Below are 17,494 nucleotides of genomic sequence, written 5' to 3' on the forward strand. Positions count from 1 at the left end.
TCTTTAGTCTAGGAAGCCCACACTAAACTACTCTGCACTGACACCACATGCCTACCCTGTCAGCACCTTCCACTCACCTCCCAGTGCTGAGGAAGGTGAGTAAAAGGTGCTCTAACTCCTACAAAAGGTGCCTGAGAGAACATGTCGATGTCACAACATGCTGGCTAGTGACTTCTCTGTGCTGGGGCGGAGATGGCAGTCTTTCGTAATTGCTGAATGTCCCCTTTTGTCAGGGCCTTTCAGGAGCATGAAGCCGCCTCCTCTTTCATCCTATTTCCTGTCCAGACAAAGATAACTGACACCTGAAGGACTGAGGATGGGAGCTAGGCACTCAACTTCTCCTTTTTGGCCTGGAAAACTCTGGATCCTCAAAGTTTATCAATGGTTCTTGACTCTTAGGACTACCTGTCCAACTTATTCAAGATTATTTCCCCCCATTCACGTAGATGCCAGTGGAATGACTGAAAAATGAAGAAAAAAATTCTGAAGATGGTTAACTTGGATTATCTGATTCGCTTTTAATTAACATTAGTTTTGGTTAAAAACACTTCATAAAGCAACAAGAGATTAATTTTGGCAATAAGGTTTGGATATACTTTTACTATGCTCTTTGACTTTGATTAAACAAGTCAAAGCCAACAGTACCTGGATGAGACAATAGGGATGATGGAAAAAAATGTCATTATTCAAGTTATTGATCATCCTGCTAGTCAGAGGATTTTGCTGTGTGTAGCACAGAAGAAAATGAACCAGGAGTAATCTTACCCATTGGATAGTTTAAAATTAAACAGATGTGGGAAAAGTCTTGTCAAAGAATATAAGAAGTAATTTCTGGACAATTTGATTTAATTTAGATTTTCTTTTTAATTTTTTAAAACTAATTTAAAAGCAAAAATACTGGTTAGAAATTGGGAATTTTCTAACAAGCAAAGACCCTCCACTGAAGCAATCAGTTTAACAATCTAAATAGTGGCTTACAGGTTCCAAGAGCCCTTTTGTGGACACATATATGCCATAGAAGGAAAGATGTCACAGGCTTCTTGGGACCTGATTTGGGTGCTTTCAGATAGGCTCCCTCCTGGTTCAAACGTCACTTACATTTGCATGGTGACTAAGCAGCTCGGTGGTATTCCAGGCAGTTCCTCTTCTGGGCATATGAAATTTGATGGGCATCCACCTCTCTGAGCAAATCTGGTACCTCCCCACTCTCTACTGCTATTGCTCAAAAGAGGAATTTCCCTACACTCAATCCTAGGCCCTGCCACTCATGTTTAGCTTCATGTCCTATGTTGTCTTGTCATTGCTCCCCTCTCTGACCCATCTTTGCTGGACTCAGTTCTTCAGAATAACACAGTTCTCTATAAACCAACTATAAGTTGAGCATCCCTGACCCTAAAATCTGAAATTCAAACTTACTCCAGAAATCTGAAGCTTTTTTTTTTTTTTTTTTTTGGTGATACTTGGAATGGAACTCAGGAGCACTATCTCTGAGCCAATCCCCAGCCCTTTTTATTTCTTATTTTGAGACAAGTTCTTGCTAATTTACCAATGATGGCCTTAAACTTGTGATTCTCCTGCCTCTCTGCCTAAGGAGTCACTGTGATTACAGGTATGAATCACTATGGTTGGGAGAAATCTTACATTTTTTGAGCACAAATGTGTAGCTCAAAAAGTTTTGAGTTTTAGAGCACTTCAGATTTGGCATTTTAGGATTAGGCATACTCAACTGATAAAGTCAATGCAAATATTCCAAAATCTAAAACACTTCAAAATTTGGAATGTTCTTGTCCCAGGCATTTCAGATAAGGGATACTTAATCTATATTCTAGAGCTTTCCAACTTTCTCCTGCTGATCCCCAAGTATGTTGGCTCTCTCAGCCACATTGGTCTCCTTAACATCCAACATGCCTATGTGTGTTCTTGCTCTAGGGTCTTTTCTTATGCCCTTCCCAAGTGTCAAACATTCTTTCCATCATCAGCCCAACCAGATCCTATCCAGGCTGGCTCAGCTGCTCTGTGTAGCTTCTTCCTACCCTTAACCTCTGATGACTGGGTGATACCAAGGGTGTGACCACCATTATGTACTATCGTATTTATCATGGCTTGGCCAAGTTAACTTTCCTGCTCTAACAGGCTGCCCTGGTTCTCCAAGGTCATGCTGAGGAAGGTGAGTAAAAGGACTCAAATGTCATTCACTGAGTGATCCTTAAATCTTTCCCAGTATTAATACCTTAACCTCAAAAAAGATTCCTTGAGTGCTCACATGCCAATTTGGAACCCATTACTCAATCAATCTCATAACATACTCATAATAAGGAAGTCTGCCTAGTAGATTACAATGGATGGTGAAAGGGAACAATAGGAAAAGAAGGGTTTAAAGCCAAACCTGACTCTCACAATCTCAGAAGTGGGCCAGGATCTGTACTTAAACAAAAATGACTTCATTCTGAATTGGTTGAGTAGAAAAGTTACTTATCTACAAAATCCTACTCAATATATGCATTTTTATCATAGCAGTTTGACTTCAGGGGTGAAATTACTTGTTTAGTTGTCAGCCTCCTCAGCTACATGATGAGTTACTCGGGGGCTAAAACCTCAAACATTGCTCATTCTATGCCTTGACGCCTTAGGCACACAGATAAAAATCCAACAGATTTTTAGACATTCTTTTTTTAAATGCAAGTATTTCACAAGTCTAAATATACTAAAAACTAATGAACTATATGATTTTAATCAGCAGATTGCATGGCATGTAAATTATATGCCAATAAAGCAGTTTAAAATACTAGTAGATTTGTTGGAATTTATTGTATCCCCCTCCAAAAATGGAATGAATGGAATGAGATACAATCAATTCTCCCAATTTCTGATTTTTTTTTTTTTTTTTTTTTTTTTGAGACAGAGTCTGCTATGTTGCCCAGGCAGGCCTCAAACTCCTAGGATTGAGTGATTCTCCTGCCTCATTGTCCTGAGTAGCTGGAACCACAGGCACATACACCGCACCTGGCTCCCAGGTTTAAAATACTCACAGGATGAGCGACGATACATTGCTTCACGTGCACCAAACCCGCAAACAGCTTGGAAGGCATCAGGCAAGAGGTGGAACTGCTCAAGACGACTCTATCGTCGACAATGCGATCTAGCTGAGCAAAAATCTTCTTCTTCAGGTCTAGATTTTCAGGAACACATTCCTAGAAAGGACACATTTCATGACAGCTCATGATTGCCAAACACAGGCCCCAAGCAAGGCATTGTATGTTTGCTTCATTCTGAAAGTGAATTAATTTGGAAATGCTAGTGTTCTGGGCACACTACCCCATCGTGTAGTGCCTTGGCATTTGAAACTGAGGTGGAGAGATCTCCATAACCTTTTCCCACCCTTCTCTCCTAAAGCAGACTATAAAAAGTTCTCTGCTTCCCCTAAGGCAGGTCATAAGATTATCATTCCAGAGGTGCCCTCTCTGTACCTGGGAAAGGAATGTCCTTATCTCTGAAGACAAGGACATACAGAAGAATCTGAACAAACAGGTCTTGCTGAGTCCCCCACTTTATGAACACTAGGACATCCCTCTTTGTCCAGTCACACTCTACATGACTGTCCACTCTTCATCTAAACTGAGCACAAAAATACACAGGTTTCCCTGTTTTGTTTGTTTGTTTGTGTGTTTGTTTTGGGGGGGTTGGGGGGGCAATGAGTGTCTTCATTTCTGAAAGCTCCCATGTCATATAAAACTTCTATTAAAAATATATTGTGTACTTTTATTAATCCATATTTTGTTACAGGGGTTTCAGCCTTGAATCTTGTGATAGGTGAGGAAAAGAGCACTTTTTTTATCCCCTACAAAAACCACAAGCAAAATTTAAAAATGGAAAAGCTTGCTAAAGATATGTGAGAAATCTTGAGAACTTTGGAAAGGGAGTGATGAATACGCAGGAGTTTGTTGTTTTGAGTAGGTCTGAAAATTCTTATAATAAAAAAATCTACCAGGGATCTGGGGGCACAGCTCAGTGATAGAGTGTTTGCCTAGCAAGCACAAAGCCCTGGGTTTGATCCCTAGCTCCACAGAAAGAAAGAAAAACAGACAGACAAAGAAGGGAGGGCGGGAGAGAGGGAGAAAAAAAGGAGGGGAAGAAAGGAGAGAGAAGAGCAATGGAAGCGGGTAAAGTCTGCCAACTGAAAATTCTCATCAGAAAAAGTCTGCCAGCTAAACAGGGGTGGATACTACAACATAACCATAATAGCACCTCCAGCAAACGGCTGTAAACCTCAACAGTGTCATTACCTCTTATTTCCCCTATCTGTTCTGAGCATCAGCTCAACCTATCTTCAAGGAAAAATCTCATTCTCATGAAATGAACAAACATGTTACATCCACGATTCCCAAAAGTCTTCTTGAGAATTTATTTCTAATTCTGAAAAAAGAACTTTGTTTCTAACAACTGAAAATTGCTTTAGTAGAGGCGGGGAGGGGTGATCGAGAAGTAAATTTAGATTCATTATTGCACATAACAACCACTCTGAAACTGTAATCACAAAGCTTAAGTGAGAGTGAGATGACATCCCCACAAAACCAGTGTTGACCCACAGATGTTACGTGTTCCTGGGAACACAGGATGAGGTGGACAATGGGGTCCTGTTGTGGAGGTGAACAGGAGGAGGATGTTTGAGCTGCTCTGACGCTCTGGAAAGACTGCAGCTGTTCTGTCCCTCCTGCCACCTGCCCCTCAAGGGATCACACTGGGGTTCACTCCTACCCAAGGTGGGTCCCTGCTCACTTGGGGGCAACAGATACTCTAAGAAAGGATGCATGGACTCCCAACATTCATGGTGACTTTAGCACCACTAATCTAACTATGTTCCAATAACTGCCAGTCAGTATCAACTGAGTTCTTGTTAAAAATGCAAATTCTCAGGCCTACTGAATCAGAATGACTAGGGGTGGAGTCCAGGCATCTGCATTGTTACCAACCACTCTGAGGATTCCTCTTCTGACTAATATTTGGGAACCACTATTCTGAGAAATGTGGATCCAAAGTGTGGGTACTTACTACCCTTAAAAAAACGGGTAGTGAGTGGCGTCTCTTGGCCACCTTTATGTTGGGATTCCCCCTTCCCTAGCTACTCAGGGACAACCAAGAATGTCCTGACAGAAAATAGAAGTATATTGGTACTGTGGTCATTTCATGGGCCTCTAACCACCTGGCTAATTTCACTAAAATGTTAAATACCATACAACGTAGTGAACATAATAGTGAAAATAACCAGAAGTGTGCAACAATAGAAATTCAGAGTTAGAATACTGCTAAAAATTATATCACAATCACTCTTAAAATAAAGGAAATCTTTTCAAATTTGATTTAATAATATAAAATACTTAATAACATAGTAGTATCTAACATTGAAATCAACTATGTAAATATTTGGAATGTTCATTTCACTTCTATATCATATACATATGATTTAAAGAGTTTTGTTCAAAGGGGAGGGAGTCAATATTGTATTTGTTTATACTTTTAAAAAATATAATCAAGCCACGTGAAATTTTATTAAGAACAAAAGGTCATATAAGCACCACAATTCAAAGACAGAAGAAAAAAACTGAGTCATTTAAGAACTGTAAAGCCCATTGTGTTAGATCCCCTTATCAAAAGAGGAAAAAGAGCTACAGTAGCTGGCTAGTCGTATTGAGTAATTCCTGGATCAGTTAAGTCTGCAAGTTGGGTTAAGTTTAAATGGAGCCTTGTAGCCAAGCCAGAGACTAAGAATGATGTAGATCCCGTGTAAGCTAATAAAAAAAGAGCTGTGGTGAATGGCTTCATTGTATGCCTGTCATGCAGATTCTCCCCTGAAATTCTATGCCTTTCTTCAGATCGTCTGATTATCAAAGAGGCAAGAAAACTTGAACCAGAGGAAACCCAAACCTGCTACAATTATGTAAGGGTTTCCAGTGGCACGTTGGCTTGAAGTTGGGTTGTTCTTGTTGCTGTTTCTAAAGGCAACCCAATTGCATGAGATGTGCTGGGCCTCTATCCATGTCATACCCTGAGTTCATCACTTTCTATTTATTCAGGTACCCCTGGTCTGCCACACTACATGGGACCCCATGGAGCTGCACTGCCTGCCTTAAAGCATGAATTGGAAATTCACTGTCTATGCCTTCTCAACTCCATCCTGTCTTTGAGGGGCCCTTTCTAGAGAAAGTCACCAAATGTGAATGTTGGTACTCACTACTATTACTACCACAGGTAATCAGCTTGCCTTGGCCTAATTAAAGGTTGGCAGCATCTCTTAAAAAAGAGAAGAAGCACTTGTTTTTGTTTGCTTGCTTGCTTTTTGTTGGTTTTGAGAGACAGAGATGTTTAACAAATAATATTGACATGCACAAACACCACCATAGACTACCTAGGTTTTGATAAACAGAACAAAACGCTAGGAAGTAAAATTCAACAGAATTTCCCACTTATTACAATTATTGGTGGTACATCAAAAAGAGCTTCCTCTTACTCATTCTTCACTCTCACTGGCTGTCCTTTTGCCCTTCCTGAAGAAACTGATGGTATTACAGGTAATAAGTGTGTGTGTGTGTGTGTGTGTGTGTGTGTGTGTGTGTGTGTGTTTTAAAAGTAGATCACACATAAATGTTAGTATTTTCTTAGTAATAAAAGCCACCTGGGTATTTCATTTAATTCCCACGTATTCTACTTTGAAAAATCATAATAGCCATAGCAAATCAGCTTACTAGATAATTTCCAGGGAAGGGAGTGCTAGTAAACATGCACTTTTGAAGATTTATTCACTTGCTATGCAACATATACTTTCTAAAAATGTATGAAATGAATAGTAAAAAGGAAATGTTGTTGATATTTTTCCCCAATCAACTGAGGCATTTAAAATAGACATTCTATCACTAGAAAATCTACATTTGCTTGTGACAAATATCTGGAAGCAATCTTCAATATGTTTTCCAGAAAGAAAAACCAAATTAAAGGACTTCTGTACTTAAAGTAGTTTACAAAGAAGTTCTAGCAGCAATTTTAAAGTGAGAAAGAGACATGGCTAGAAAAGACAGAGGAGCCAAAGTCTTGCTGTAATCATGGCAGCAGAAGGGAATTCACGCTTAGGTTGAAGATGAAAGCAATCTACATTACTATCTTTCTGCTAACATCAGCTGAATCTCCTGCTTCAATCTGTCTAATTAACACCCCCAGCTTCTCTTCCAAGTTTCTTCCAAGAGTACAATCTCAATTCTCTCAGATTAATAGACTGTTATGACCATACTTCTCAAGAGGTGAACAGGAGGAGGGAAAAGGGAGAGGAAGAGGGGAGGAGGTTTCCTGTTCTAGAAGAAGTAGTATAATATGTTTTTTAAAGAGAGAGATAAAGAAAGAAAGGCAAAGGGTAAATTAGTTTCAACATCACAGGCAATTTATGGCACTTCCCTAACCAGTACCTTCATTTTTTTCCCTTAAAAATCAAGTTCAAAGTTGCATATGACTGTAGAGATTTCTAGCCATGTCTCTTTCTCACTTTAAAACTGCTACTAGAATTTCTCTGTAAACTACTTTAAGTACTGTACAGATTTCTACAGTCATCTAGGACAAATCATACGCAATCAAGAGAGAACTTTTCAAAGTAAAAATCTGTGTCGAGTATGTTTAGGAATTAACTTCCTGGGGCTTAGGTGTTCCACTTGCAAGGATCATTGTTGTTTGCTTTAATCTAAAGATCAGTCCTTTCTCAGGGTTACCACAAACCCACAGGAGGAGAGCCTGGCATGGGCTTCGTTGTTCTCCTGCTATGTGTCTATTCCCATCCTCATTCCAGTAATATTTTGGCACTATTTATAAATCATTTTCTTAGAACTTAAATGCTTGACATGAAAAAAACCCACAATTTTAAAAACTATTTAAGACTGTAATTATCCTATAGTTTGACCATACTTCTAATATTTCTCATGAGGAAAAATTGAGTTTGTTTGTTTTTTTAAACAAAGTGCTGGGAATAGCATAAAACACAAAACTGAAGAAAGAGTCTTCAAGTGAGGTGCAAGGAATAAATTTTTAAGATGAAAAATGGTAAATAAATATGTCAGTTTTGAGGGCCTTCAGTAAGTGACAGTAGCTGGCAATCACTAGGTCTATTTATGATCAAAGAGGAAGAGCATTAAATTCCAGTTGACAAATGAGGCTTTGTGAGGACTACACAAGTTATTTTTTTATTTAATTCATTTTCTCTGTCTATGGATTAACATTAACTCATATCCATCAGTGACCTCAGTCTGTGATGTGGCAATTCTCATTAATCCATCTGTCTACAGTAGGAACCAAGAAGTAAAGTTATATATGCCTATAGTGGCAAAAATGCAACAGAGCTTTAAAAAGTTATTTTAAAGGCAGTTTTCTCATCTTAAAGTGATACACTCTGTCTAGTTGCTGGGACAAGAAGTTTGCAATAAGGGAAAATACTTAGACTAAGAATAGAGATTTTCAAGAATAACTGGATTTACAAGCTTCAGGTAGGAATTTTATGGCTTTTTAAAGAAGACATTCTGGCTATTTCCATTATTTTAGTAATACAATTATCCTTTAACCACATTTGTTTTATTTAGCTTTGATACTAGACATTATATTTGCCTCTTTTTTCCTGATTTCTTTTTTATTCACTGAATCTCTCTTCCTTATCTATGTCACAGAAAAGAACCAAACTCTTACTCTCTTTAAAAAAAAAAAAACAAACATTTGTTTCAGCTTATGTAAAGTTTTCCTCTTTTAAAAATGAGATTAAGGTTGTGGCTCAGCGGTAGAGTGCTTGCCTAGTATGTGTAAGATGCTGGGTTCGATCCTCAGCACCACATTAAAAATAAATAAATTAAGTAAAAGTATTATGTCCAACTACAACTAAAAATATACTTTAAAAATGAAATTAAATTTTATTTTCTTTAATATTCTTATTTGATCTTTTCTGTGGATAAAGAATTTCTAATAACAAATTCAGTTAATTTAGCCCTCTGTGTTGCTATAATTCTGGCCTGTGGCAATATGAATACACATTCATGGGGTTGTGTGTGAATTATTGGGAAATATGATTGCCCCTGCCTGTTCTCTAAAGCATTCAGAAAGTCACCAAGCAGAAGGCTCTAGGCCAGGCACAATGTAAAGAGGCATGGCCTACTGCCTCCCCTCACCAACACTACAAAGATCCTTGGGAAATATAGGAGTCAAGGGCAAGACAGTGAGGTCACCCTCTTGGTGAAATCAATGATCTGCCTTTAAGGCCACATAAAACAAGCACTTGGAATGCTACAGCATGGCTCTGTGTGATGTTATGATACTTTTTTTTTTTTTTTTTTTTTTTGGTTTTGACTGATGTTCCTGGAAGGAGTTGTGACTCCTTCCTCAAGGCAAGTCATAGAAACCCTAATCTTCCCATGCCTTCAGCTAGACAAAAATTCTCTTATGTAATAATAGGTCCTAAGACCCTCCTCATTCCAGAGAGACCCTGCCCCAGATCCTGGAGGAGGAATGTTGCACAGAAGCCAAGCAGAATGCTGAAACAGTCAGATCTTTATGGATCTCCCCACCCAGTCTCTTAGCATTAGATCAGACCCCTCTTGTCCCATCACATTTTGACACAGCCATTTATGCTTTAATGATGCCTATGCAATGAAGTCTTCATAAAAACCCAAAGGACGGGGTTCAGATGAGTTTTTGTATAGCTGAACAGGTGGAGAGTCCTGGAGGGTGGCATGCCCAGAGAGGGCATGGAAGCTCTGTATTCCTTTGCCCACACCTCACCCTATGCATCTCTTCATGTGTAGCCTTTGTAATATCCTAGATAAGACACCAGTAAATGTGTTTCCCCAGTGAATGTAGCAGTTCTGTGAGCTATTCAAGCAAGTTAATCAAACCCCAAAAGGGGGCTGTAAGAACCCTGATTTATAGCCATTAATCAAAAGCTCAGGTAAAACAGCCTGGGACTTGTGATCATAAGCTTAAGGGTGAGTAACAGTCTTGGGGAGTAAGTCCTCAACAAGTGGGGACTGGACACTGTCTCCAAGTAGGTAGTGTCAGTCTGACTTAGATAAAAGGACACTGAACTGGTGTCCACAGCTACAGAACTGACAGCTTGGTGTAAAAGGAACCCCCAATTCCCTCCCCCACAGGCACACATCTGAACTCAGTGTTGTTTGCCATGAGAGAGTAGAGGAAAACAGACACTTTGTGACTAACATGTACTTGTTTAACAATAGTCCTGATATTGTACCTTCTCCCATCAGGAAAGACAATAGAGAAATTAAAAAACAGATAGTCAATATAAATATGTTTATGGTTTATTGGTTTGTGTGTTTTACTGAAAGTTGACCTTTGGCCTATTGCTCCAAGGAGTGCCGCCACTTCTAAAAAGGGCTGTAAGAAAGCTGCTTCTAGAAGTCAGAAGAAGGAGGGCGGTGGGGAAAGCACAAGAGATGCCACCAGAGTACTGGTTACAACTATGAGGTGCCGAAGCAAGGTCACTCAGATGCAGGTGTCTCTTCTGAGGCAGGGGGCTCCGTGAATATGTTCATCAAGGACATCTTCGAGCGCATAGCGGGCGAGGTGTCGCGCCTGGCGCACTACAACAAGCACTCGACCGTCACGATCATCACGTCCCAGGAGATCCAGACGGCATGCGCCTGCCTCCTGAGCTGGCCAAGCACTCAGGCCGAGGACACCAAGGTCACCACCAGTACACCAGCGCCAAGCAAGCTTGACCAGCTGCCAGCTGATGATTGGCTTACAGCGGCCCCAGCAAACTTCTAGCTGCCAACTGATTGGCTCCTCTGCAGTGATGCTCAGACCGCGGAGCTGCTCATTGGGGGACTTTTTTTGGCTCCGCCCACGCGACCCAGCCAATGGGCCTCAAGAGTAGGAGGAGTGGGGAAGGTTGAGAGGCTTGTGGGAAGCCCATGGTGGCAGTTGGGCTCTGAAGGTTTTCCTGAGAGCTATGTGGTTTGGCGTGTGTTCTAAAAATAAAGTTCGTTTCTTTTGACAAGTGGCTCCTGAATTGTGCCCAGCCAGATTGCGGCAGCCTATGATAGAATCAACTAAAAATATCCCTTTACCAGATTTCCCCAATAGGTACCACAGTGGCTATGGGAAAAAAAAAAAGGAAGGAAGGAAGGAAATGCATATGACCCTAAAAACAAAGGTGGATAGATAATTTCATGCTAAGTTTTTTAAAAATTAAGAAAGAGAGTATGTGTATGCTAGAGGACTTCTGGTTCTAGTGATATGATGACTCAGAAAACTTTGTCTTACCTTCAATTTAAATAATGGAAAATTCTATATAAAATAATCATCCTTTTAAATAAGAGCTGAGCTCTTAGGAAAGCAAGAGAATCACCCCCATTAAAATCAAAGCGCCAGTATTAGAGCCAAATTTGGGGCCACTGGGATATGGAATAGATTTCAGTGGTTTGAGATGAGGATTGGTTCATATAAACCAGACCAGAGATCCCTACCAAGAAGACCCTTACAATAATTAAGCAGAAATCCCAAACATATTTGTTTTTTTAAAAAATACTTTTTTTTAGTTGTAGGTGGACACAATACCTTTATTTTATTTTTATGTGGTGCTGAGGATCGAACCCAGAGCCTTCCACATGCAAGGTGAGCGCTCTACCACTAAGCTACAACCCCAGATCCCCTAACATATTTGTAACATATAAGTTCCTCTTCTTATCAGAAAGCTTTATAACAGAATATCAGCAAAAAATTCTACTCAATATGGGTTAGGACTTCTTATTTCTTGTATAGGACTAGGTTATTCTGTCTTGCAAAAACTAAGTTTGGCCGAAGACTTGATAATGTCACTTCTGCTTTTGTTATAAAACCTCTCACTAATCTAAAACATGGGACAAGAAGCACTTTCTGTGAACTCAAGGGGAAAAAAAAAAAAACCTTTCATGTAGACTCCTACAAAAATGTAGATCTCCAAGCCCTGCCCTGCTGGGTATAAAGTTCCAAGAATTTCCAGACTCAAGAATCTTTCAGGTAATTAGCCCCTCTGGACCCTGCAGCCAATAAACCTGCTTCCTAAAAATTCTTTGGGTGTCCAGCCTCTTCTATCTTACATCATTTGGCACCCCAGATGAGATCATGGAGGTGAAGATGGCTTTTCTGCCTCTCATCTCTGGGGTCTGGCTTCTCTTGGACCTTAGAGCACAATGCTTCTCCTTGGTGCACCACAGGCGACTCTTTGCCTGAAGGCAAAATGATTCACCCAGTGCCCGAATGGCAGCCCCAAAGCACAGGGGAACCCATGAGGAGCAGGAACCAGGAATAGGGAACTTGGAGCACTGCCCAACTGAACAGGCAGGTCCTGGGTCCATTAGTGGTATTCCACCTGACTTCCCCATAGAGGCCTATGCAGATGGAAGAGAGGTTTCAATCTTTTGAGGGTCCCTGTATAACTTGCAAAAGGAGTTGAAGTTGAAAAGAACCCGGGGAGTCACCCTGTTCAGGGAGTGGTCCCTGTTCAGGGTCAGTGAGCAGAGGGAAACCATGACTCCTTCTTTGGTTTTAGAATTTTTGGAATTTGGGGGATTTGGGCAGTATAGAAATTTTGCTCTGACCACGTCTGAATGAAAGTGTGTGAATGAGACGGACAGTGGAAGGGTTCCAACCCATGGGCCAAAGCAAATGCAGAGTCCCAATCCACAGTTTGTGATATGTCATAGTCTGAGGTAGAGTTCCACCAACCAACATCTAGGTGGAAGCTCCAGGTTGTGGGTTGATACCGACCTGCAAGGCTAAGAGGACCCTAAATCCCCAATGGGGGAATGGCGAGAGACGGAGGAAGCGAGTTTTGTCCTTAATGTGTGACACCAATGCAGGATGGAACCTGAGAGGTACACAAAGTAAAATAAGCCCTTTGAAATTTATGTTAGAAAACTTTAAGAAAGGTTTTAATAGTAACTATGGGGTGAAACTTACTCCACAAAGGTTATATATTCTCTGCAAACTCCCAACCTTCGATATGGGATGACCATCCAAAAGATCTTTAGACAAAAATGTCTTGGTGAGGTCCTTTTAATGGTTGTCAGATTCCCTAGATACCCATATCAATTCCCTTATATTGAATGCTAGCAAGAAATAATACAGAAACAGTCCCCTGGGTTGAGAGCCTATCTGGAAGGACAGACCAAGTTGATATTAGCTCAGACTATAGGAGTCTCTAAGACCTAACTAAAGGGAACTAAACAGAGAGAAATGTCTGACAAATGACAGAAAGGAAACCAGTTTTCCCTGTAAGCCAGAAGAGAACCCACCACCCTATGTGCCACTCTACCCAACTTTGCCAAGGCCACGGAGACAATAGGCTGTCCCCTCAGCTCTCTTGTCCCCAGAGGCAGCAGACCGTGGCCCCTCCACACTGACTATTCCTTCCTATGGATGTCCTCAGTGCCTGAGGCTTCCCCAGAACCAAAGACTCCTCCACCCCACAAGACCAAGGCAGAAAACTTGTCCCAAGACATAACCCAGATGAGGGATCTCCAGATGCCGCTACAAGAGACTAGAGAACCTGCCTATGTTGACCGGAAGGGAAACATCCGAAGGGGACAATGCATTTTTGTGTGCCAGACTTTCACTGATCTCTTGAATTGGAAATATCTTACCCCCTCCTACATGGAGAAGCCCCAGGCCATGATTGATCTGATGCAATCCATTATCCAGACCTACCAGTACACCTGGGTTGATGGAAGAATGCAGACAGGTGACCCAAATAGCTTTAAAATGGCTAAAGGAACGTGCTCTGGACACACAAGGCAACATTCAAGTCAATGCCCAGACCCAGTTCCCTGACACATACCCAGGGTGGGACTCCAACAAAGAGGAAGACCTCCTAACAATAAAGAGATGTCAAGAGGCCCTCATAGGCAGCCTAAAAGAAGGAGAAAGAATAGTCCTAAATATGAACAAATATCAGAAGTATTCCAAAAGCCTGATGAAAGTCCCGGCCATTTCTACCAATGACTGTATAAAATCTTCCAACTCTAGTAGGCTTCTTTTTGATCCTGAGGCACCATGTAACAAGCAAATGATCAACACAGCCTTTATGAGACAGGCCCAGATAGATATTCACTGAAAACTCCAAAACCTTTGCTGGACTTTGCTGAAAAGAATGCCAATAAGCTGACTGAAGTGGCCACTACAGTGTTTATCAACTGAGACCAAGACACTCAATGAGAGGCAGACCAAAAGATGAAGAGGAGATGGGTCTCTTTGTAGCTACCCTCACCACAACACCAGAGGTCACCCAAAGGGGTTCCACCAGGACAAAGTCAAAACAAATATCAAAATCAGGGCCAAATGCAGGGCCAAAGGAAGATCTGAATAGAAGGACCACTATATCTGGGGACAAGGCTGAAACTAAGCTGATATGTCTACTGCCATCTAGAGGGCCACTGGAAAAAAGAATGCCCCCAATTGAAGGCCAATTGACCTGAACCAGGCTGCCACCGGGCTTCAAAAACTCACCACCATCTTCTTCGGAACAGCACTAGCTTCTGATTTGAAAGACTTTCCTGCAAAATGACATGGATGCTGGCCTTTGATATGGATGCACATTGCTCCAATATGTAGATGATCTATTGCTGGCAACCTGAGAAAACTGCATAAAGGGGACACAATCGCTTCTTACTTTCCTGTGTGAAACTGAATACAAAGTCTCAAAGAACAAAGCACAAATCTGTCAATAAAGAGTCAAGTACCTCCATTTCTATCTGACTCAGGGACAATGGCATCTGGGCTCCAAGTGCAAACAGGTAGTCTGCTCAATTCTGGTCCCTTCTACCCACCACCAGATCTGAGAGTTCCTCGTGCTGTCCCATTCTGCTGTATATGGATCCCTAACTTTTCAGTTATGGCCAACCCCTCTATGAGGCCACAAAGGGGGGAAAATAGGATACTCTGATGTGAGGACCAACACAACAAAAAAGCCTTTGAAGACATTCAGCAAGTACTCACCAGTGCACCTGGACTAGGACTCCTTGACCTCACAAAGCCCTTCTCTCTGTATGTCCATGCATGGTCTGGAAAGCTGTAGGAGTCCTAATGCTGGGGACATGGCACCATCCAGCAGCCTATCTTTCTAAACAGCTAGAGTCTATGATCAAAGCTGGCCATGTTGCGTATGAGCCCTTGCAACCACAGCCCTTCTGGTGTTACGGGTTGACAAGCTGACTGTGGGACAGGAACTGACACTGTACCGGCACTGTTAGGAGTACGAAGGACAATACTAGCCGACTAATGTGAGGATGGTCAGATACCAGAGCATGTTATGTGAAAATCCACATGTTCACATTGAAGTCATCTGGACTCTAAACCCAGCAACTCTGCTGCGCACTGGAACTGGGCAACCTAATCACAACTGCACTGAGGTCATAGATAAAATGTTCTCCAGTAGACCACACCTGGCAGACCAGCCCCTCAAGGACCCTGATGTGGAATTCTTTGTAGATGATAGCAGTTGCATAGAAGATGAATACATCTTGCTGGATACACAGCGATTGCTCTGGACTCTACCACTGAGTTAAACTGTGTGCCTCAGGGAACTTCAGCACAAAAGGCAGAACTTACCGCTCTGACCTGAGCACTCCAATTGACAAGTGAAATCTGTGTCAATATTTACACAGACTCAAAAATATGCCTTCGCCACTCTGCATGTTCACAAGAACTTATATGAAGAAAGGGGGCTAATTAATGCAGGAGGAAAAGGCATAAAATATGGATGGGAAATTCTTAATCTTCTAGATGGAGTATGAGCACTCAGAAAAGTTGCAGTTATGCATTGCTGGGGCCACCAAAAGGGGAACACTGCGGTTGGTCCGGGAAACTGAAGAACAGACCAGTAAACAAAATTTGCAGCTAACAAAAATACAGAACAGGATGGTGGAGACTTTCTGATGGCCAAATAGCCATCCCTGAGACTCCAGCCCTGCCTTCATCAGGCAGTTTCACAGAGGAGCACATACTGGCCAAACAGCACTTGAGACTGTTCTGAGTCTTTTGGTTTTTGTGTACTTTTATCCTGGCTAGATAGAAACCTTTCCAACCCACACTGCAAAGGCTCAAGAGGTTGCCAGGGTGCTCCTCTAGGAAATTATTCCCAGATTTGGCATCCTAATAACCACTGATTCAAACAACAGACCAGGTTTTGTGGCAGGAATGATATACTTATTGGCCAAGAATTTAAAAATCAGATGAAAGTTATATAGTACCTAAGGCCACAGAGTTCTGGCAAAGTAAAAAGGATGAATAAGACTTTAAAGGCTCAATTAGGTAAACTGTGTCAGGAAATTCACCCACATGGGACAAACTCCTCCCTATTATACTGTTAAGGATTAGACCCACTCCCACTAAGAGGACCAGATTCTCTCCTTATGAGATAATATATGAGAGGCCTCTGCCACTTATCAGGGGATTACAGAGAGACTTAAAGGAAATAGGAAAATTAACATTGAGACAACAGCTTCTGGCTTTAAGGAAAACCTTGCAGACTCTCAACCAATGAGTCAGGGAAAAGTTGCCAGTAAATTTGTAAATCTGACCACAGATGCACACTCCTTCAAGCTTGGAGATTCAATCTGGGTCAAAGAATAGAATATTCAACCCCTGAAATCTCTTTGGAAGAGCCCTTTCACTGTTATTTTATCCACTCCAACTGCAGCAGAAGTTACAGATAGGTTTCCAGATTCATTACACCAGGATCAAGCCCAGAGCCATGGGCTGGAAATGCACTCTAGACCCCACTGCACCCCTTAAGTTAACCATCCAAAGGAAGGAAACACCAGAGAAGTTTGAGGATCAAAAGGACAGCAGCCCTGCTCTACTCACTCTGGAAGCTGACTAACCTGCACAAGGCCAAAGCTTAAAGAAATAACAGCCCTGCTTCAGCCACTTGGGGGCTGGCTGATCAACACAGGGTGCAAGATAAACTTATCACCAAGACAAATGGACCCTTTCATCCTATAAGGTTCTTATTTCATCCTATAAGTTCTTATTCTGTAATGCATGTATACCCCTTACTTCTAGCCATATATATAATTCTCTCTTTGGGTTTTTTTTTTTTTTCCTACAGGTTTGACGATAGTAATTCCTCTTGGCAACAAAATTTCACTTATAATTTTTACCTTGTTCATATAGGTTTTTCTAGGGCTTGTTTGGTGCTATTAGTTTGGCTTTGTTAACTTATAGTGTGTTTAACCAAAATATTGGTCTATCACTTAGTTTGGTTTCCTTTGATAATTTGGGGGCTTTACCCTACCCCTGACCCAATGGTAGAAATCATGTGAACTATATGCCAAGTCAATCTATTATGATTAGGGGATTATAAAAATATACATAAATATGAATATATATAGGACCTGCCCCACTGGAGTGATACTATAGTTGAATGACTATTTGTCTCTGGAAAACATCTAGTAATCCCCTTATGTGAGGATCTAGGGCC

General features: G+C 41.2%; 1 protein-coding gene across 1 annotated transcript in view; it reads right to left on the reverse strand.

The window, feature by feature from the left end:
- The window catches only part of Cryl1 (crystallin lambda 1), a 135,108-nt gene that overhangs the window by 28,859 nt on the left and 88,755 nt on the right, over positions 1-17,494 (reverse strand). Inside the window, exon 4 of the mRNA XM_076872362.2 lies at positions 3,030-3,191. Within this exon, the coding sequence (XP_076728477.1) occupies positions 3,030-3,191 (162 nt within the window). The remainder of the gene's footprint in view (positions 1-3,029; positions 3,192-17,494) is intronic.

The sequence above is a fragment of the Callospermophilus lateralis genome, chromosome 12, assembly GCF_048772815.1.
Source record: "Callospermophilus lateralis isolate mCalLat2 chromosome 12, mCalLat2.hap1, whole genome shotgun sequence".
Lineage (NCBI taxonomy): Eukaryota > Metazoa > Chordata > Mammalia > Rodentia > Sciuridae > Callospermophilus > Callospermophilus lateralis.